General features: G+C 34.7%; 1 protein-coding gene across 2 annotated transcripts in view; it reads right to left on the bottom strand.

The window, feature by feature from the left end:
* Positions 1 to 24,679, bottom strand: part of LOC136027013 (collagen alpha-1(IV) chain-like) — a 202,717-nt gene that overhangs the window by 109,042 nt on the left and 68,996 nt on the right. For both annotated transcript variants that reach the window (XM_065703915.1, XM_065703914.1), the window contains exons 13-16: positions 23,832 to 23,953; positions 7,099 to 7,211; positions 5,571 to 5,767; positions 1,260 to 1,466 (exon numbers count right to left, since the gene is read on the bottom strand). In XM_065703915.1, coding sequence (XP_065559987.1) covers positions 1,260 to 1,466; positions 5,571 to 5,767; positions 7,099 to 7,211; positions 23,832 to 23,953 — 639 coding nt within the window. The remainder of the gene's footprint in view (positions 1 to 1,259; positions 1,467 to 5,570; positions 5,768 to 7,098; positions 7,212 to 23,831; positions 23,954 to 24,679) is intronic.

Here is a 24,679-nt window from a genome sequence, read left to right on the forward strand (position 1 = left end):
CGCAAATTTGAATTATTCAAATTCTTCATAGGATTTTCTGAATACATGATATTTCTTTTTAATTCTGATTGGCTGAGATTAGTGATAGCTAATTTCTGGTATTTGTAAAATCTCCTTATAAACGGAATTTCAGGCACGTACTGGGTTTGAGAGGTTTTCAGTTTTTGCCCTCAGCCAGAATATTGAGTCTTTTTTTCCAGTAAATTGTCAAATTTTGATATAATTTGCCGTTTTTCAAATTTGTTCAAATTTTTCTAGGTTGTCTTGATTGCGGTCCAAGAAAAAAATGTTTTAAGATATATTGCAGAGAATGAACATACTAGAAAACATGTCCTAAAAGTCAAATTAGTCTTAGCTGTATATGCGGGAAGGCACTATTATTGTATATGCGGGAAGGCATTATAGGAAGCTATTCCACCAAGCTTCTGCTTATTCATAAAATGTTTGATTTTGAAAGGAAAGCTACATTTTAGCAGGAAAGCAGACGAACATCACTTTCAAATTGTGTTTCAATCTACTTTCCGTTAGGATATTAGTTAGATATTACTATTGATTGGAGTCAAAATTAACGATAATCATCTAAAACGAAATAGAAGATGCAACGCTCAAAGCTAGGCCCTCTGCGCAATCTGCGTTGTCCCTGATTTCGTTGTTGTTGCAGTAATAAGCAGTAATCTTGCAACTAATAGGGATTAAATCTTCATGAAATAAGTGGGAAAAGCTGATTTCACCTGAACATAAAAACCAAACATGCACCATTTCAAGGTTGCCTAGCAACAAAAATCGAACCTGTGTAGAATAGTTCTAGCAACTTTTTTCAAATAAGTCGTTAACAAACTAAAGGTTTTGAGAAAATTCTATTTTAAAATTCACTTTAGTCAGCTTAGATTTCAGTTTAGTCAGTTTTGATTTATAACTAATAGGGATTAAACTGTTCGTGGAAAATACGAAAAAAGTTGATTTAACCTTAAGTTAAGAACTAGCAATGCTCGCTTTTAAGGCGTGGCAACGAAAATCACACATATTTGGAGTAGTTCTTGCAAACTATTCCAAATTAATTTGTAAGAAGCTTAAATGTTTTTAGGACGTTAAAATTTAGATTCTATATTAGTCAGATTAGAGTTCAGGTTTCATTGAAGTCAGTTTACAAAATTGAGCTCATAGCTAGAAGTAGCTATGTAATTTATATGAATTCTCATTTAATATTGATACGAACAAGTTCAAAAAAGCGATAAATGGGCTTTAATGAAAAATCCTACCATGAAACCATCCTCTCCATCTGTTGTTCCCTGCTCTCCAGAAATTCCCTTTATCCCTTTTGCTCCGAGCCCTCCTTCATTTCCAGTTTCACCTTGACGTCCTTTGTGTCCGCGATCCCCATTTTTGCCTGGTATTCCTTTGTCTCCAAGAGGTCCTTGTATGCCAACACCGGGGTTGCCTCGAAGCCCTTTATTTCCTTTAGGTCCCTAAAAGACAGTTGAATGCACAAAACACAGCCTTTATAGCCTCTTTACAGCCTCTACATTTATTTAGGCCACTTTATTTCAGCTTGTATATATATATATATATATATATATATATATATATATATATATATATATAGATATATATATATATATATATATATATATATATATATATATATATATATATATATATATATATATATATATATAAAGGATAAAGATCTTCCAGAGCCATTGCTGGCGCACAGGGCGTCGAATTGACGTTTTAGTTGCTGGGTCTTTTTTGCAGGGACAAGGAGCAAGCTTGTCACCCAATCTTGCTGCGGCGGGGATCGAACCCTGGGCCCCCTATTCCCAAGAAGAACATCAATCCACTGTGCTACAACAATATATATATATATATATATATATATATATATATATATATATATATATATATATATATATATATATATATATATATATATATATATATATATATATATATATATATATATATATATTGTTTGTGTAATTACCGTTTTACACAGGTATTTCAAAGTAGCAAAAAAAAAGCGAAAACCGAAATTTAATTGTTTGAATCGGTTGAGTGGAACTCCACACGGTCACATATATCTTAACAAATAAAAAAAAATCAATTTTTGTTGAAAAACTCCATATACTGCTATACTATTTTGGTAGTATAATGCGTCAAATTAAAGAAAAAAAAGTCGCCTTTAGGGTTTGATAGATTATGAATCTTTGATTTTTTTTACGGCCAAAAATGATTTAAAAGTTTACCTAATTAGTTTCTGTTATTCATTTTCCCGGTTTACCACGGTAATGGTGATAGAGATATGGAACTACTCTCAAAATTTTATAATTTTGGAATGCCCAAATAAAGCATTTTAATAAATTATTTTTCAGAATTTTCATTTTCCCATCATAATTTTCTTAAGTTGGTACATGCAGCTTATGGAGGAAGCCTGGTTTAATTTGGTGGTATGAGTAATAACCTTAATGGTATAGCAGCACCGCAGAGAAACAGAGGGCGTACTTGTAAACATCTCGTGACTCAGAAATTTTTTATTATTTTTACAGACTGGAAGTTTTACAGAAAAATAATAATATGAAACTTAATTTTTTTACCGCTTCGGGCTAACAGTTTTACAAAAGAGAACCAATCAAGTGTTAAACTGGGGTTTTTCAAGATATAATAACCGACACTGTAACTAACGGAATTGTGATACCAATAGAAATATCAAAAGAGTTGGATTATTATGCTGGCTTCAAATATATAACTTTCATTATGTTTAGTCTTATCCATTTACGGCTAATTAAGCCTAACTTAATTATTTTTTTTTACCGCTTCGGGCTAACAGTTTTAAAAAAGAGAACCAATTAAGTGTTAAACTGGGATTTTTTAAGATATAATAACCGAAACTGTAACTAACGGAATTGTGATACCAATAGACATATCAAAAGAGTTGGATTATATGCTGACTTCAAATATAACTTTCATTAAGTTTAGTCTTACCCATTTACGGATACAAGCCTGAAAAAATTTGCCTAATTTTCGAAAGAAAGAGGAATCAACCCCAAAAAGTCATAGAATTTTATGGAAAATCAAACCATTAGATTCATATTATCAGAAAACCCTGCCGTAGAGATTTCAAGCTGGTATTTGCAAAAATTTGGGATTGGTATTTTTCCCAGAAGAAAAATCACGAATATGTGTTTATTTGTTTTTTTCCAGGGGTGATCGTATCGACCCAATGGTCATAGGATATCATGAGAGGGCTCATTCGAACGGAAATTAGAAGTTCTAGTGCACTTTTTAAACGACCAAAAAGATTGGAGGGCAACTAGGCCCCCTCCCCGCCACTTCTTCCTACACAGTCATCTGAAACATTTTTGAGATAGCCATTTTATTCATCGTAATTGAAAGGTCCATTAACTATGCCTTTCGATATAACAAGACCAACCCCCAACAGCCCAAGGGAAAGGTCTTTAATTTGTATGATTTGCCCATTGTTTACGAATAGTATTTGTTATTGGGAAGCATGCATAGATTCTAGGGTGGGGGGGGGGATTTTCTGCTATTTTATCACGGGGGAATTTTCCATGGGTAGGGAAGTTTCCAGGGCATAAACTTGTCAGGGGAAATTATACACTGGGGGAATTTGCCAGAATTCCTGTACAAAATCCTTTTTTTTATCTTGCTTCCTCTTTTCTATCTCAATTTTACGCGTGAAGTTGTTAAGGGTAATTATGTTGGGTAGATTTTCACTGGGATTGAATTGTCTAGAGGATATTTCCGTAGGGAGGGTATTTCTCCGTGGAGGTGGGGCCAGATTTTCTGAGAATATTAAAAAAACGATCAGGAATTAAATTAAAAATAAGTTTTTTCATCTGAAAGTAAGGAGGAGCATTAAAACTTAAAACGAACAGAGATTGCTACGTATGTGAAGACGGTTGCCTCCTCCTTAACATCTTGCTCTTTACGCTTAAGTTTGAAGTCTGTCCCAATTCCTTAAGAACGACTATTGGAACAAAAGATACAAAAAGATACAAAAGATACAAAAAAAAAGATACAATGTATCTTTTTTTTGCTTTGTAATGCAAAAACAAAGATCTCGGAAAGGAGAATACGGACCCCAAGTATTTTGCTATGCAATTGCAGGACACTTTCAATGTATACGTATCTTTGTTTTAATGTATACAAACAATTTATCTTTTTTTTTGCTTTGTAATGCAAAAACAGAGATCTCGGAAAGGAGAATACGAACCCCAAGTATTTTGCTATGCAATCGCAGGACACTTTTAATGTATGCGTATCTTTGTTTTAATGTATACAAACAATTTATCTTTTTTTTGCTTTGTAATGCAAAAACAAAGATCTCGGAAAGGAGAATACGGACCCCAAGTATTTTGCTATGCAATTGCAGGACACTTTTAATGTATGCGTATCTTTGTTTTAATGTATACAAACAATTTATCTTTTTTTTTGCTTTGTAATGCAAAAACAAAGATCTCGGAAAGGAGAATACGGACCCCAAGTATTTTGCTATGCAATTGCAGGACACTTTTAATGTATGCGTATCTTTGTATAGAAACAATTTATCTTTTTTTTTCCTTTGTAATGCAAAAACAGAGATCTCGGAAAGGAGAATACGGACCCCAAGTATTTTGCTATGCAATTGCAGGACACTTTTAATGTATGCGTATCTTTGTTTTAATGTATACAAACAATTTATCTTTTTTTTTTGCTTTGTAATGCAAAAACAGAGATCTCGGAAAGGAGAATACGGACCCCAAGTATTTTGCTATGCAATTGCAGGACACTTTTAATTTATGCGTATCTTTGTATACAAACAATTTATCTTTTTTTTTGCTTTGTAATGCAAAAACAGAGATCTGGAAAGGAGAATACGAACCCCAAGTATTTTGCTATGCAATTGCAGGACACTTTTAATGTATGCGTATCTTTGTTTTAATGTATACAAACAATTTATCTTTTTTTTTGCTTTGTAATGCAAAAACAGAGATCTCGGAAAGGAGAATACGAACCCAAGTATTTTGCTATGCAATTGCAGGACACTTTTAATTTATGCGTATCTTTGTTTTAATGTATACAAACAATTTATCTTTTTTTTGCTTTGTAATGCAAAAACAGAGATCTCGCAAAGGAAAATACGAACCCCAAGTATTTTGCTATGCAATTGCAGGACACTTTTAATGTATGCGTATCTTTGTTTTAATGTATACAAACAATTTATCTTTTTTTTGCTTTGTAATGCAAAAACAAAGATCTCGGAAAGGAGAATACGGACCCCAAGTATTTTGCTATGCAATTGCAGGACACTTTTAATGTATGCGTATCTTTGTTTTAATGTATACAAACAATTTATCTTTTTTTTGCTTTGTAATGCAAAAACATAGATCTCGGAAAGGAGAATACGGGCCCCAAGTATTTTGCTATGCAATTGCAGGACACTTTTAATGTATGCGTATCTTTGTTTTAATGTATACAAACAATTTATCCTTTTTTTGCTTTGTAATCATTAAAATTTCATTGATAGGTTAAGTTAAATTTCTTCTAAATTTAATTTTTTTATAACATACCTTACTTCCCTTTTCGCCTTTACATCCTGGTTGACCTTGTGACCCAAGATGTCCTGAGTCTCCTGCTTCACCATGTTTACCTTGGTGACCCTCTAGACCTGAAATTCCAGGCATTCCCATTGAGCCAGGTGGTCCAGGACGGCCTCTAAAACCTTGTTTTCCTATACATCCGTCATCTCCTGGCTTGCCTTTTACACCTGAATTTTTAAAAAAGATTGTAATGAATTTAATGTCAAACCTTGATAAAATTAGTAATATCAAAATAAGCAAAGTAAGTTTTTTAATTTATACTGAAAATAAATTATCTGGGAAGCTTGAAAAGTAAATTTGTAAATCTTTATGCTTAAAAGATTCTAATATGGGAACACAATTTTAGAATTTACTTATAGAGAACATTTTCAGTCAATAACTTTCTTTTTTTGCAGAGTTATATTTCCAAACGACAAAAAAGACAGAAGGAATTTATCTTTTCCTTATTTTTAATGGCTTTACTTTTACGGAAGATATCCTATAAGAATGCGGATTTAAAAAGGTGGAGGTATTTGTCTGTTAAGAAATAAGGAAAAATATGACCGATTTACAAAAACATTTTGAAAACATCAACCAATGAAATTGAAACTTACTATTTACCACGCAACATTAGGAAAGCAATCTCTCTTTTTCTCTTCGATTAAAAAAAAAACAAAAACAATACTGAACTTTGTTCTGTTTAACCCGAAACATAAATGTCATAAACCTCTTTGGTTGAAATGACTCCAGGATTGTGCAATCACACATTTACTAGGATGAGCAAAATAGAAGGGATAGTAACAACAATTCAAACATATACTGTAGGTAATTTTCCACAGCTGGAGAGAGTGCAAAATAGTTGTAAAAATATAAAAGAAACTTAACTGTTTTCCTGTGGATCAGAAAACAAAGATATATAATTGATCCGGATTACTAAATTGATGTAATATAGAGGATATTTGCTTGAAATAAACAAAATAAGTTTTATAACAACAATTAAACTCACAAAGAATCAAACTCATAAATTAAGAAAAAAAAATCGCATGGTGACCAATGGTTAACTATCAGAGGAGGCAACCCGCACCGAGTGCATAAACAACAGATGTGTACAACGCTTTGCTTTAATTTCGAATGGTCTCTTGAGAGGCCTTATCGCTTGATACTCCTCTGTTGATTTTTTTTTAAAGAAAGAATCAAACCAAAAAAATTCTAAAATAAAAATCTAGGTAAATGATTCACAATTATAATATGAGGTTCTAATTTTTAATAGCCTGGTGCTATCAATTTTCTCATAAGAAAAGAAGAATTTAAATTGATAATTTTATTGATAGAACAAGGATACTTAGTTGTTTATAATATTATTCTTAAAGTGATAATATCTTTCATATTATCGGTGAAAAATCTAACTTTGAAAAGAAAAAAAATACGGTTACAATTTAAGCTATTTTAACCTTAAAAACCTAAAGAATAGCATTTACCAAATGCAGCATTTATGAAAGCAAAAAAAACACAGACTTACCCTTGCTACCTTCCCTTCCTTTATCTCCTGTTTCTCCTGGTTTTAATTGGGGGTAAACGATGTCTCCACAATCACCTGGAGGCCCTTGTAGACCGTAGTCACCAGTTTCACCTCTAGAGGTTGATCAGTAAATTAGTAAATATATAAAAAAGAACGGTAGAAATAATTGTTGACCTGCCATTGAACATCTTTAAACTTATATTTTCAATGTTTAGGCTATATATATATATATATATATATATATATATATATATATATATATATATATATATATATATATATATATATATATTTGTATATATATATATATATATATATATATATATATATATATATATATATATATATATATATATATATATATATATATACTTCAATATCAAACTTTTCGTGGTAACAAACTGTAGTAAGGAGTGACCCGGCTCAATAGTAACGGAAACTCTATAAAACGGAATTTTGATACCAATAGTTACATCAAAAGAATCGAATTTTAATTCTGATATTAAATATATAAGTTTCATCAAGTTTAGTCTTACCCATCAAGAGTTAAGAGCCTGAGAAAATTTGCCTTATTTTAAAAAATAGGGGGAAACACCCCTTAAAAGTCATAGAATCTGAAAAAAAAATCACACCATCAGATTCAGCGTATCAGAGAACTATAAAGTAGAAGTTTCAAGCTCCTATCTACAAAAATGTGGAATTTTGTATTTTTGCCACCCGAAAGATCAAGGATACGTGTTTCCATGAAGGGGGCCCAGGATATTTTAACGTTTTTTTAAAGAGCAATGAAAAATAAATATGAAAAAGTTTCCTCAACTGAAAGTAAGGAGCAGCATTAAAACTTAAAACGAACAGAAATTATTACGCATATGAGGGGTTCGCCTCCTCCTAATACCTCGGTCTTTACTCTGAAGTAATTTCATTAGTTTCAACTATTTATCTACGGTCTTTGTGATTCAGAGGTCATTCTTAGGAAATTGGGACAAAATTTAAGCTTTAGTGTAAAAAGCGAGGTATTGACGAGGAGGTGAACCCCTTCATATGTGTAATAAAAAAAAAAGTCATAGAATCTTAATGAAAATCACACCATCAAGCAAGCTATGAAGTTTGCCCATTGTTTACATATAGTATTGGTTATTGGTAAGTATATAGAAATTTCGGGGGATATTTCTGTTTGAGGGTCTGAATATAAATAAATATATATATATATATAATATATATATATATATATATATATATATATATATATATATATATATATATATATATATATATATATATATATATATATATATATATATATATATATATATATATATATATATATAAATATATATATTGGGGTGGCGCTTCGCGCCACCCCAACACCTAGTTGGTGGTGTGCTTCGCGCCCCCCCAAGCCCCCCCGCGCGCGTAAGTCGTTACGCGCATTATTAGTTACGTGCCATTGTAGTTGTGTCCCTGTGTCCCACCTGTGAATATAGATAGATTTATATATGTGTTTCAAACTACGTAAAACTTGCGAATATACAACATTCTTGGCTTTCCCATCGTCTGTGCATATACAAAGCCTTAAGTACTAATAATGACGTCATATGCAAACGCTCTTTCTACAAACAAACAAACATGCATACACACAACTCGTTTTTATATAGATAGATGGATAGATACATACAATACAAATTAACTGCGTAAAACTTGCGAATATACAACATTCTTCGCTGTCAAATTGTCGCTACATATAAATAGATTGTCAGGTTTACCGACCCTCGAACATGCAACGTACAATTGTCCATGGGAAAAACAATCAGTATTAAGATCTATACCACATTTTTCTAATGATTGACCTTGAGCTTTTTTAATGGTGATTGCAAATGCTAATCGAATTGGGAATTGCAATCTTTTAAATTGAAAAGGCAGATCCGTTGGAATCATGGGAATGCGAGGAATAAGAACAGCCTCACCCTCAAAAGGCCCTGTCAAGATTGTGGCCTCTATTAGGTTTTCCATTGTTTTTTACGGCAAGTCGCGTGCCATTGCAAAGCTTTGGTGGGTTGATATTTCTTAAAAGTATTATTGGTACGCCTATTTTTAGTTGTAGCACGTGTGGTGGAAACCCTGAAAGATCTATGGAATTTAAAAATTCAGATGGATAATTAACCGCTTCATTTGGTTCCAAAACTGTGTCGACTGACTTGTAAAGGACTGCCTGGTCTCGAATCTTGGTCAAAACAATATTGTTGATTTCGTGGACGTCTATATTTTTGGGTGCGAGAATCGCTCTTTCACTTAGCCATTTATTATTTTTATAATTTTTTAGAATATTCGGAAATACTTTTTCAATCAATTCATTTTTGGACGTCACTAAATTACAGAAATCAGCAGGTAGTTGTATACGTCCTGAAATTGAGTCTACTAGGAGCTTTCCGTTTCCAATTGCCAGCAATTGATCTGAAAATGTTTGACCAGAGTCATCGTTTTGCAATCGGACACGCATATTTGTAGTTAATTTTAATATTTTTACGTGTGCCCATAAATTAGAATTTTTCAGGCAAGCATTCATTTCGTCTGCAGGAGTTGATCTAGGTATTATAGGTAATGTTTGCCTGAAATCTCCCGCAAGCAATATCAATGTGCTGCCAAAGGGTTTCGACTTGCCTCTCAAATCTTTCAAGCATTGATCCAGAGCCTCGAGCGATTTTTTGTGTGCCATTGTGCACTCATCCCAAATAATAAGTTTGCATTGCTGCAATACTTTACCCATCCCAGATGATTTGGAAATATTGCACGTGGGAGTTTCTGTAGAATGCTGATTCAGAGGCAATTTCAAAGCGGAATGAGCAGTTCTTCCACCAGGCAGCAATGTTGTGGCTATTCCGGACGACACAATTGCCAACGCTATATCATTTTTTGATCGAATTGATGCCAGAATCAGTTTTATCACAAACGTTTTACCAGTACCTCCTGGCGCATCCAAAAAGAAAATTTCTCCAACGTTGTTATCGACACAATGCATTATCGTATCATAAATATCTTTTTGTTCCGACGTTAACTTGGAAATGTTATTTTGTACATACGACAATAGATCACTCGTAGTGTAACTTTGTTCACGATCCAATTCTACACATGTCGAAACGGCAGCGATATGGTTAGGTGAAGGCATTCCCAAATCCTGAAGAGGTTTGTTTGCCATACGTACGCACAAATCTTCTATAATAACTAATGCGTAGTTATAAATTTCTGATGTAAAATCAAAAGTCATATCTGACGTCTCTAACTGTTTTCGATGGAGTATATCTTCGGACATTTTTGACTTATATTTTTCCCATAACTCTGTAGGAACTGATGGAGAGCAAGTTGTTAAAATGATGCCAAACAATGCACGAATTTGACTTGGGGTTGACGTTTCGCACGCTTCATTGATGCAGTTATCCCAGTGTTGGTCATTCTCCAATAAATTCAGAGCTTGGCATGCACTACGGTAAGTGTCATGTATAGTACCGTTTACAGTTCTCAAATACTCAAAGGATGTCGGACCGGGTACATTCACCAAAAGCAGGCGTAGAAAGAAGCATTCATGTTGATTGGGGTGAACGGTGTAGAGTCTTCCTATCGTGGTATCTTTGAAGATGGTAGGTTGGCCGTCGACTGACTTACCCTGTTTTCAATGTTCAAATACTTTATTTTTAGTATTCCACGTGTAATACGAAGGCACTTCAGTATACAGCAGTTTTTTTGCAAAAGAATCATTTTTGCAAAGCGAAAAAAAAGCTGTTAATGTTGTATCCGGTGGATTCAGGGCTCTTTGTTGCACGTTGGTTTCCGTGAAATAAACACGTTGACCATTCTGTAAATGTACCGCTAAGTGAACAACAGCTGGACTACGTTCATGTATCGGAAATGAAAGAATTCGCCAAACAGCTTCATTACTGCTTATGTATCTTCCAGCCTGATATTGTACGATTTCGTCGATATCTTTGATTTCGGGCTGCAAGCCAAAAAGTGCCATGTCACTGCCTTTGTTGACGTATTTACATATGTATTTGATTGTTCAATATGTTCAACGTTTTAATTCCCAATTCGATTAGCATTTGCAATCACCATCAACAAAGTTCAAGGTCAATCATTAGAAAAATGTGGTATAGATTTTAATACTGATTGTTTTTCCCATGGACAATTGTACGTTGCATGTTCGAGAGTCGGTAAATCTGACAATCTATTTATATGCAGCGACAATTGGACAGCGAAGAATGTTGTATATTCGCAAGTTTTACGCAGTTAATTTGTATTGTATCTATCTATATAAAAACGAGTTGTGTGTATGCATGTTTGTTTGTTTGTAAAAAGAGCGTTTGCATATGACGTCATTATAAGGTATTGCATATGACAGGGAATATAAATGACGACTGGGAACCTCAAAGAGAAATTACAGACTGGGACACCGGGACACAAATCACGACCAGGACACAGGGAATATAAATGACGACCGGGACAAAGGGACACAACTACAACGGGGACGCCGGGGGCAGAAGGAAGATATATAAATGACGACCGGGACACAGGGATTGTTACAAGAGAAATTACAGACCGGGACACCGGGACACAAATGAGGACTGGGACACAGGGAATATAAATGAGGGACACAAATGACGACCGGGACACAGGGAATATAAATGACGACCGGGACACAGGGATACATCATTAGAATAATGAGGTATAGATCTAAATACGGATTGTTTTTCCCATAGACAACTATATGGTGCATGTTCAAGAGTCAGTAAACCCGACAATCTAATTTATATGCACAGACAATGGGACAGCGAAGAATGTTGTATATTCGCAAGTTTTACGTAGTTAAAAACATATATATACATATCTATCTCTATTCACAGGTGGGACACAGGGACACAACTACAATAGCGCGAAACTAATATGGCGCGTAACGACTTACGCGCGCAGGGGGGCTTAGGGGGGTGCAAGCGCCCCCACCAACTAGGTGTTGGGGTAGCGCGAAGCGCCACCCCAACAGCTAGTATCTAAATTGGTACCTGGAGAAATCTGGGGAAGGTAAACAGGAAGGGTGTGCGAAAGCACAGGATGGCTGGCCCCCAACCCCCCATTGCACTTCCTGGCTGAAGGGCCTAGAAACGGAGATCAGCACCGCCGGTACGGACTGTAAAGTCTAATGCCGTATCCTTTACCTTTTTTATACATATATATGTATATATCTATCTTCTATATATATAAAAATAAGTTGTCTGTCTGTGGATCAGGTGACGTCATGTTTCTCTGTCGACTGACGTCATGAAGTTAGTTGTCGTCATTTTTGCTATGACGGTGACGTCATTAAAGATATTTAAGACATATATGTTCACGTAGAAATCTATTAATGTTTAAGTTTACAATGACTGATGAACTTACAATGGCAAAAGCCGATGAAGATGCTCAAAGAGTCTATGCCAAAAAACTTGCTGCTGATAGAGAAAGTCAGAAAAGAAAGCGTGCCGAGGAACTACCAGAGCAACGCGAAAGCAGACTTGCTGCTAAAAGAGAAAGTGAAAAAAGAAGGCGTGCCGAGGAATCACAAGAACAGCAAGAAATCAGGCTTGCTGCTGATAGGGAAAGTAAGAAAAGAAAGCGTGCCGAGGAATCAGAGCAACCTGAAAGTTATCGCCTGGCATTCAGGTACAGCCCAGTCGATGATTATAGCTTGAGTAGATGTGTTCAAATCGGGACAATGTCTAAAATTTGTCCCTATTGCATGGCCTTGAAATTCAATGGTGAAACAATGGGAATGTGTTGCGCCACAAGAAAAGTTAAACTTCCTCTATTGGCTGCACCACCAGAGCCATTGAAGACTTTCCTTACTGGAACTACGTCAGAATCTAAGCGTTTTTAGTCAAAAATCAGAAAATACAACTCATGTTACCAAATGACGTCGTTTGGAGCCCAAATCGAAAATCCAGATCAATTTATGTCTACTTTCAAAGTAAAAGGGCAAATTTATCATAGAACAGGGTCCCTTCTACCATTCTCAGGCGAAAATCATAAATTTTTACAATTGTACTTCATCAGTGATAGAAATTCTGAATTGAATGCACGTTGCGAAATTTCTCCCAAGGTTGAAAGGACAATCGTTTCCCAATTGCAACATCTTTTCCACGAAAATAATAATTTAGTGCGTCTGTTCAAAACAGCCATCGATTTGATGCCTACTGATACGCATAAAATTGTTATTTCCGCTGACACAACGCCTCCTGGCCAACATGTTCGTAGATACAATGCTCCAACTATCGACGAAGTGGCAATCGTTATGGTCGGTGATCAGTTTTTACCTCGAGATATTATTCTTCATAAGCGAAACGCTCAGTTGTTAAGAATTGCTGAAACTCATCGATGCTACGATGCCCTACAATATCCTATCATTTTTAGGGATGGAGCCGACGTCTATCACTTTCATATTAAATTGATGAATCCAGCCACTAACAAAGAAATGAATAAGAAATGCAGTGCAATGCATTATTATTCCTATAGACTAATGATTCGGCAGGATGAAGAAAATTATATTTTAAAATGCCGTGAATTGTTTCACCAATTTGTCGTTGATATGTATGCTAAAATTGAATCAGAACGTTTGTTATATATCCGCCTGAATCAGACCAAGCTCCGCTCTGAACAATACATTCATTTGCGAGATGCAGTTATAAATGACGGTAATACCACAAACGTTGGAAGATTTACAATTTTACCTTCGTCATGTGCTGGCAGTCCCCGTCATATGCATGAATATGCTCAAGATGCTATTGCGTATGTTCGTCTCTATGGTCGTCCAGATTTATTTAGTACATTTACATGTAATCAATCTTGGGACGAGATACTGCAGCTTTTACTTCAAGGCCAATCGGCGGTTCATAGGCATGACATTACGGCCCGTGACTTCCGGCAAAAGTTGAAATCACTGATAAACTATATAGTAAAACTTGAAGTGTTTGGGTCAGTGCGATGCTGGATGTACTCAGTGGAATGGCAAAAACGAGGTTTGCCACACGCAAATATACTAATCTGGCTACAAAAAAAAATTACTTAGAACGAAATTGATGATGTGATTTCCGCTGAAATACCTGATAAAAATGTCGATAAGGGGTTACATGATATTATTGTAAAAAATATGATACATGGACCTTGCGGTGCACTGAACGAAAATTCACCATGCATGGCCAAAAGAAGGTGCACAAAGCAATATCCTCCACTTTTAGTATCAAAGACAATTACTGGCAATGATGGTTACCCACAATATAGAAGAAGATCTACTGAAGATGGCGGTAAAACAGCAATAATAAAGAAACGTAACGGTACCACCATCGAAGTAGATAACCAGTGGGTTGTTCCATATTCCCCATTATTATCAAAAACATTTAATGCACACATAAACGTTGAACATACATATTGTTTTATGTTTATTGTTTTAAATGTCTAAAATTCTGAATTGAATGCAGGTTGCGAAATTTCTCCCAAGGTTGAAAGGACAATCATTTCCCAATTGCAATCATTTCCCAATTACAATCATTTCCCAAATCATTTCCCAATTGGTGGGGGCGCGAAGCGCCCCCACCAACTAGATGTTGGGGTGGCGCGAGGCGCCACCCCAACAGCTAGTATATATATATATATATATATACTAGCTGTTGGGCTGGCGCTTCGCGCCCCCCCAAGCCCCCCCGCGCGCGTAAGTCGTTACGCGCCATATTAGTTGCGCGCCATTGTAGTTGTGTCCCTGTGTCCCACCTGTGAATATAGATAGATTTATATATGTGTTTCAAACTACGTAAAAATTGCGAATATACAACATGTTTGGCTTTCCCACTGCTGGGAGCTTTCCGTTTCCAATTGCCAGCAATTGATCTGAAAATGTTTGACCAGAGTCATCGTTTTGCAATCGGCCACGCATATTTGTAGTTAATTTTAATATTTTTACGTGTGCCCATAAATTACAATTTTTCAGGCAAGCATTCATTTCGTCTGCAGGAGTTAAACTACGTAAAAATTGCAAATATACAACATTCTTGGCTTTCCCATTGTCTGTGCATATACAAAGCCGTATGTACCAATAATGACGTCATATGCAAACGCTCTTTTTACAAACAAACAAACATGCATACACACAACTCGTTTTTATATAGATAGATAGATAGATAGATACAATACAAATTAACAGCGTAAAACTTGCGAATATACAACATTCTTCGCTGTCCAACTGTCGCTGCATATAAATAGATTGTCAGGTTTACCAACCCTCGAACATGCAACGTACAATTGTCCATGGGAAAAACAATCAGTATTAAGATCTATACCACATTTTTCTAATGATTGACCTTGAGCTTTGTTAATGGTGATTGCAAATGCTAATCGAATTGGGAATTCAAACTTTTAAATTGAAAAGGCAGATCCGTTGGAATCATGGGAATGCGAGGAATAAGAACAGCCTCACCCTCAAAAGGCCCTGTCAAGATTGTGGCCTCTATTAGGTTTTCCATTGTTTTTTTACGGCAAGTCGCGTGCCATTGCAAAGCCTTGGTGGGTTGATATTTCTTAAAAGTATTATTGGTAAGCCTATTTTTAGTTGTAGCACGTGTGGTGGAAACCCTGAAAGATCTATGGAATTTAAAAATTCAGATGGATAATTAACCGCTTCATTTGGTTCCAAAACTGTGTCGACTGACTTGTAAAGGACTGCCTGGTCTCGAATATTGGTCAAAACAATATTGTTGATTTCGTGGACGTCTATATTTTTGGGTGCGAGAATCGCTCTTTCACTTAGCCATTTATTATTTTTATAATTTCTTAGAATATTCGGAAATACTTTTTCGATCAATTCATTTTTGGACGTCACTAAATTACAGAAATCAGCAGGTAGTTGTATACGTCCTGAAATTGAGTCTATCGTATCATAAATGTCTTTTTGTTCCGACGTTAACTTGGAAATGTTATTTTGTACATACGACAATAGATCACTCGTACTGTAACTTTGTTCACGATCCAATTCTACACGTGTCGAAACAGCAGCGATACGGTTAGGTGAAGGCATTCCCAAATCCTGAAGAGGTTTGTTTGCCATACGTACGCACAAATCTTCTATAATAACTAAAGTGTAGTTATAAATTTTCTGATGTAAAATCAAAAGTCATATCTGACGTCTCTAACTGTTTTCGATGGAGTATATCTTCGGACATTTTTGACTTATATTTTTCCCATAACTCTGTAGGAGCTGATGGAGAGCAAGTTGTTAAAATGATGCCAAACAATGCACGAATTTGACTTGGGGTTGACGTTTCGCACGCGTCATTGATGCAGTTATCGCAGTGTTGGTCATTCTCCAATAAATTCAGAGCTTGGCAAGCACTACAGTAAGTGTCATGTATAGTGCCGTTTACAGTTCTCAAATACTCAAAAGATGTCGGACCGGGTACATTCACCAAAAGCAGGCGTAGAAAGAAGCATTCATGTTGATTGGGTTGGACGGTGTAGAGTCTTCCTATCGTGGTATCTTTGAAGATGGTAGGTTGGCCGTCGACTGACTTACCCTGTTTTTGACGTTCAAATACTTTATTTTTAGTATTCCACGTTTAATACGAAGGCACTTCAGTATACAGCAGTTTTTTTGCAAAAGAATCATTTTTGCAAAGCGAAAAAAAAAGCTGTTAATTTTGTATCCGGTGGATTCAGGGCTCTTTGTTTCACGTTGGTTTCCGAGAAATAAACACGTTGACCATTCTGTAAATGTACCGCTAAGTGAACAACAGCTGGACTACGTTCATGTATCGGAAATGAAAGAATTCGCCAAACAGCTTCATTACTGCTTATGTATCTTCCAGCCTGATATTGTACGATTTCGTCGAAATCTTTGATTTCGGGCTGCAAGCCAAAAACTGCCATGTCACTGCCTTTGTTGACGTATTAACATATGTATTTGATTCCCTTTACGGAGTTTCAGTATTCAACGTTTATGTGTGCATTAAATGTTACTTCGATGGTGGTACCGTTGCCATTGTAGGTTCTTCAGTCATTTTACAATTAGAAATTTCTCTTTCAACGGTCTTCTTACAATTAAAAATTTGTCTTTGAACGATATTCTTAAATACCTGTGTCCTGGTCGTCATTTATATTCCCTGTGTCCCGGTCGTCATTTGTGTCCCGGTATCCCAGTCTGTAATTTCTCTTTGAGTGTCCCGGTCGTTATTTATATTCCCTCTGTCCCGGTCGTCATTTGTGTCCCGGTCTGTAATTTCTCTTTGAGTGTTTTTTCTTTTTAGTATTTTTTAGTTTTTTACATTTTTTCTTTTTTCAGTTTTCTTTTTCTTCTTTATTTTTCAGCTTCACTATGAAATACATATCGCCGAACCTTTGTTTTTTTAACTAAAATCTGGTAGGCATTGATGACCTTATCCAAGTCAAAATCCCAAACCCAATCATCATCGCTATCATTTTCAGTTTTGATATGTTTTGACTCTCGCTGTCCAGGTGGATCTTCATCTAACTGCGCGGTTTTGCGTTCTTTAGCCTCAAGCCTGTTTCCTTGCTGTTCTTTTGATTCCTCGGCACGCTTTCTTTTCTGACTTTCTCTATCAGCAGCAAGTTTTTTGGCATAGACTCTTTGAGCATCTTCATCGGCTTTTGCCATTGTAAGTTAATCAGTCATTTTAAACTTAAACATTAATAGATTTCTACGTGAACATATATGTCTTAAATATCTTTAATGACGTCACCGTCATAGCAAAAATGACGACAACTAACTTCATGACGTCAGTCGACACAGAAACATGACGTCACCTGATCCACAGACAGACAACTTATTTTTATATATATAGATATATATATATATATATGTATATTTTTATATATAAAGATATATATATATATATATATATATATCTTTATATATAAAAATATACATATATATATATATATATATATATATATATATATATATATATATATATATATATATATATATATATATATATATATATATATATATATATATATATATATATATATATATATATATATATAATATATATATATATTTATATATATATACTAGCTGTTGGGGTGGCGCTTCGCGCCACCCCAACACCTAGTTGGTGGGGGTGCTTCGCGCCCCCCCCCAAGCCCCCCCGCGCGCGTAAGTCGTTACGCGCCATATTAGTTACGCGCCCACCTGTGAATATATATATATATATATATATATATATATATATATATATATATATATATATATATATATATATATATATATATATATATATATATATATATATATATATATATATATATAATGGGACAGCGAACAATGTTGTATATTCGCAAGTTTTACGTAGTTAAAAACATCTATATATATATATATATATATATATATATATATATATATATACTAGCTGTTGGGGTGGCGCTTCGCGCCACCCCAACACCTAGTTGGTGGGGGCGCTTCGCGCCCCCCCCAAGCCCCCCCGCGCGCGTAAGTCGTTACGCGCCATAATAGTTACGCGCCATTGTAGTTGTGTCCCTATGTCCCACCTGTGAAAATAGATATATATATATATATATATATATATATATATATATATATATATATATATATATATATATATATATATATATATATATATATATATATATATATATATATATATATATATATATATATATATATATATATATATATATATATATATATATATATATATATATATATATATATATATTTATATATATATATATATATATATATATATATATATATATATATATATATATATATATATATATATGGTTTTAACTACGTAAAACTTGCGAATATACAACATTCTTTGCTGTCCCATTGTCTTTGCATATAAATAGATTGTCAGGTTTACCGACTCTTGAACATGCAACATATAATGGTCCATTGGAAAACAATCTGTATTCAGATCTATACCTCATGATTCTAATGATTGCCCTTGAGCTTTGTTGATGGTGATTGCTAATCGACCATTACCTGTCCCGGTGTCCCGGTCGTCATTTATATCCCCCTGTTTCCCCCGGTGTCCCCGTTGTAGTTGTGTCCCTGTGTCCCGGTCGTCATTTATTTTCCCTGTGTCCCGGTCGTCATTTGTATCCCGGTGTCCCGGTCTGTATATACATTCGTTTTTTAGTTTTGTTTTTCTCCTTTATTTTTTTCCTTTTTTTTCTTTTTTAGTTTATTTAGATTTTTAGATTTTTTAGTTTTTTTATTAGTTTTTAGTTTTTTTTCTTTTTAGTGTTTTGTAGTTTTTACCTTCTTTTTAGTTTTGTTAGTTTTTTTTTTTACTTATGTCCTGGTCGTCATTTATACTCCCTGTGTCCCGGTGGTTTTTTCTTTTTAGTTTTTTATTGGTTTTTACCTTTATTTTAGCTTATTTTTCAGTTTTTTCCTTTTTTTAGTTTTTTTTTATTTTTTATTTTTTTTAGTTTTTTACCTTTTTTTAGTTTTTTTAGTTTTTTTAGTTTTTTAGCTTTTTTACTTTTTTTATTAGTTTTTAGTTTTTTTTGTAGTTTTTGCCTTTTTTTAGTTTTTTCAGTTTTTTTTTAGTTTTTTATTGGTTTTTACCTTTATTTTAGCTTATTTTTCAGTTTTTTCCTTTTTTTTAGTTTTTTTTAGTTTTTACTTTTTAGTTTTTTACCTTTTTTTAGTTTTTTTAGTTTTTTTAGTTTTTTAGCTTTTTTATTTTTTTTATTAGTTTTTAGTTTTTTTTTGTAGTTTTTGCCTTTTTTTAGTTTTTTTAGTTTTTTAGCTTTTTTATTAGTTTTTAGTTTTTTTTTGTAGCTTTTGCCTTTTTTTTAGTTTTTTTAGTTTTTTAGCTTTTTTATTTTTTTATTAGTTTTTAGTTTTTTTGGTAGTTTTTGCCTTTTTTTCGTTTTTTCAGTTTTGACGTCACCTGATCCAGTTTTTTCAGGTGACGTCACCTGATCCACAGATCCACACACAGACAACTTATTTTTATATATATAGATATATATATATATATATATATATATATATATATATATATATATATATATATATATATATATATATATATATATATATATATATATATATATATATATATATATATATATATATATATATATATATATATATATATATATATATATATATATACACACATATATATATTTTGATTCTTAGGCACGCTTTCTGTTCTTATTTTCTCTATCAGCCGCAAGCCTGTTTTCTTGCTGTTCTTGTGATTCCTCGGCGCTTTCTTTTCTTACTTTCTCGATCAGCCGCAAGTTTTTGGCATAGACTCTTTCAGCAGCTTCCTCGGCTGTTGCCATTGTAGGTTCTTCAGTCATTTTACAATTAAACATTTTTCCGACCACGATCTTTTTACAATAAGAAATTTGTCTTTGAACGATTTTCTTAAATACCTTTAATGACGTCATCGTTATAAAAAACATCATGACAACTAACTTCATGACGACATGATGACATGACGTCACTCGACAGACATAACCCACAGACAACTTATTTATATATATATATATATATATATATATATATATATATATATATATATATATATATATATATATATATATATATATATATATGTATATGTATACATATAATCAGGGATCCATAACACACATACCACTACTCCTTTCTTCCTTCAATAAATGAAGTTGGACGGCGATTCCCCCAAGACACAGGTGTTTTCTATGTCATAGGGAATGTTTTCTAACAGATGCAGGTGTCTGTTCCGTCATAGAGAATATTTCCTACGAGATGCAGTTGGCAATTAGGTATAAGAGAGGGCTTACTTTGGTTGTTATGTAATAGGGTTTGTTTACTTTTGATTTTTACGGAATAGAGCTTTGACCGTTACCTAATAGTACGTATTAGAATCCGCTGGTTAAGCAGATGAATTTTATTTATAAGTTTTCCTTCAAATCGTTTTTTCAACACGTTTCAAGACAATTCAAGACATTTGTCAAGACGTTTTTCTCCCTCCCCCTTCATCATTCTTAAGATGTTTCCCAGATATTTTCTCGTTAAATCATGCATTAATTCATGTCATTCATGTTTTCGCAACTCCGTGATAAATCTTTTCAATTCTCACCGCCATGGCACACTATTGCTGCCCCCTCTAGCGTCCCTCCAACACCCACTTATCATTCCTAAGAAAATTTCTAAATATTTTCTTGTTAAAAATCATGCATTAAATTCATTGGTTCTTGTTTTTTCACCAGCTACCCTCAATTTGATACACCATCTCAATTCATACTACCGCCTCACACTATGACTACCCCCTGGCACCCCTTAAACATTCCTAAGACATTTCCCAAATATTTTCATGATAGAACCATGCATTAAATCTATTGGCTTATAAATTCGCAAGCCAACCTCAACAAGATGCACTATGTCAATTCAGGTTACTGTGTAACACTATGATTGCCCCTCTGGCACCCTCTCGTCAGATAAACATACAGTCAGATAAACAAGCACGGAGAGAGAGAAAAAAAACATACAGTGGGGAAAACACACACACACACAAACATACACAAACACACACAAAAACACAAAGTTAGACACACAGGCACACACACAGTCAGACACACAGGCACGAGGGGAGATACAAAAAGAAACAGAGGGAAAAATACACACACACACTCAGACATACAAACACGGAGAAAGGAAAAAAAAATATGCGAAAACACACACAAAACACGCAACCGCACAAACTCAGAAGCACAAGCAGACACACAGTCGAACACGCAGTTACGGGGAGAGAGACAAAACACAGAGTGGGAAAAAAACACAAAGTGGGAATAAACATACACACAAACCTCACAAAGTTGGACACACAGGCACAAAACACAGTCAGTCAAAGAGGCACGGGTAAGAGACTAAAATACACAGAGGGAAACACATACACACACACTCAAACACACAGACACGGAGAGGGAAACAAAAACATATAGTGGGGATACACACACACACACAAACAAACACAAACAAACACACACGCAAACACGCAACCACAAAAAGTCAGAAATACAAGCAAACACACAGTGAAAGAGACATACGGAGAAAGAGACAAAAACACACAGTAGGAAACACACACAAACACAAACACACACACACATACACACACACACACAAACACACACAATTACGCAACAAAGCAAAGTAAGGCACACAAGCACACACGCAGTCAAACACACACCACACGAGGAGAAAGACAACAACACACAGAGGAATACACACACAACACACACAAACACGCAAACACACAACCACACAAAGCCAGACACACCGTCAGACACGCAAGCACGGGGGGTGGGTGAAGAGACAAAAAAACAGAGAGGTATAAACAGATACACTAACACAACCACCCGAAGTCAGACATATATGCACACACAATATTAGTCACACATGCACAGACAGAGAAAAGACAAAAATGCACACAGAGCGACAACACACATACATAACCACACAAACTCAGACACAAAGACACATACACAGTCAAAAAACCGGCACGGAGAGTGAGACAAAGCACAAAGGGAAAAACACACACACAAGCACAAAACCACACTAAGTCAGACACACAGGCACACAAACAGTCAGACACACAGGTATGGAGATAGACACAGAAAGCAGAGAGGGAAAAACACAAGCACACACACAGACGACCACAAAAAGTCAGAAAGACAGGCACAAACAAAATCAGACGCACAGGGACGGAGAAAAAGAGATAAAAACACGCAGGGGTATACACACGAACACACAAACATAGATACACACACACAAACACACAACAACGCAAAGTAAGACACAGAAGCACACACACAGTCAAACACACAACGCACGAGAAGAAAGAGTGTGTGTGTATGTGTGTGTATATGTGTGTGTGTGTGTGTGTTTGTGTGTGTATGTGGGTGTGTGTGTGTGTGTGTATTTGTGTGTGTGTGTGTGTTTGTGTGTTTTTCCCACTATGTGTTTTTTGTCTCTCCCTCCGTGCCTGTGTTTGTGTCTGACCAGAGGGTGCCAGAGGGGCAGTCATAGTGTGGCAAAGTGACATGAATTGGCATCATGAAAATATCTTGTAAATGTCTAAGGAATGATGAGGGGGTGCCAGGGGGGGGGTCATAGTGCGACACGGTGTTGTGAAATAAGATAGTGCATCACATTGAGGGTGGGTTGTGAAAAAACTTCATCCAACGGATTTAATGCATGATTTTTAACAAGAAAATATTTTGAAAATGCCTTAGGAGTCTTTGAACATGCATGTTATGGACGAAGGATCTGTCGTGTTTATAGATATTAATTTTTTCCAGTAAAAACACAAAATTATGCATACAAGCTCAAACATCATCGATGTACTAAATAATTTTTGGTATTAAATATTGGGCATAAAACAATTAGGGAATTATCGATAAGAAAAATTGCCGTTCCGACTAATATTTGCTGAAAAAAAAATGCCTCTATGTAAAACAAGTTAAATGTTTTAACACTAAACTTGTTTAATGTTAAAACATTAAATAGCCAAAATAGCTATTTTGATGAGTTTAACTATTGTTCAACAATAGCTAAACAAATCAAAATAGCTAAAATAAGGCTATTTTGATGAGTTTGACATTTTTTATTGTGATTCAAAGTCTTCAACTTGCAGTTTTCTCAATCGTTCTGTTTTTCCAGTATACTAATTTACCTTATTCCAGGAAACCCAGGGCTCCCCTTTTCTGCTTCATTGGGATTTGGAGTATTGCCAGGAAGACCAGGTCGTCCAGGAAATCCGTTTCTTCCAGGATTGCCGGTGTCTCCTTCTTCTCCCTAAAGTGATAAAATGCATAAAATGTTTACCGTATTCAAAGGAGTCATATCCAAACAGCAAATGATTGGTTGATAAGCAAATATGAAAAATAATTTCTCAAATAACTTTCCTCTTCCATTTATCATTAAAATGCAATAACAATGGATGAAAGTGACTATTTTATAAACACCTTACGTCACTAAACAACAGTTTTCAAACAGTTCGTGATAACGTACTGTAAGTAAGGAGCGACCCGGCTCAATAGTAACAAAAACTCTAAAAACAGAATTTTGATACCAATAGATACGTCAAAAGAATTAGATTTTTATTCTGATTTCAAATATATAAGTTTAATCAAGTTTAGTATTACCCATCAAAAGATACGAGCCCGAGAAAAATAGCCTTATTTTCAAAAAAAGGGGGAAACTCACCTAAAAGTCATAAAATCTTAATGAAAATTACACCATCAGATTCAACATTTCAGAGAACCCTGCCTAAGAGGTTTCAAGCTCCTATCTGCAAAAATGTGGAATTGTTTTTTGTTTTTTTTTGCTAGAAGAAAGATCCCGGATGCGTGTTTATTTGTTGATTTTTTTTTCAGTGGTAATCATATTTCAGGGGTAGAAACAGTGGTCCTAGGATATCACAAGAGGAATCATTCAAACAGAAATTAAAGGTCATGATGTCCTTTTTAAGTGATCAAAAATTGGAGGGCAACTTGGCCCCCTCCCACACTCATTTTTCCC

This window comes from Artemia franciscana, chromosome 5, assembly GCF_032884065.1.
Source record: "Artemia franciscana chromosome 5, ASM3288406v1, whole genome shotgun sequence".
NCBI classification, from domain to species: domain Eukaryota; kingdom Metazoa; phylum Arthropoda; class Branchiopoda; order Anostraca; family Artemiidae; genus Artemia; species Artemia franciscana.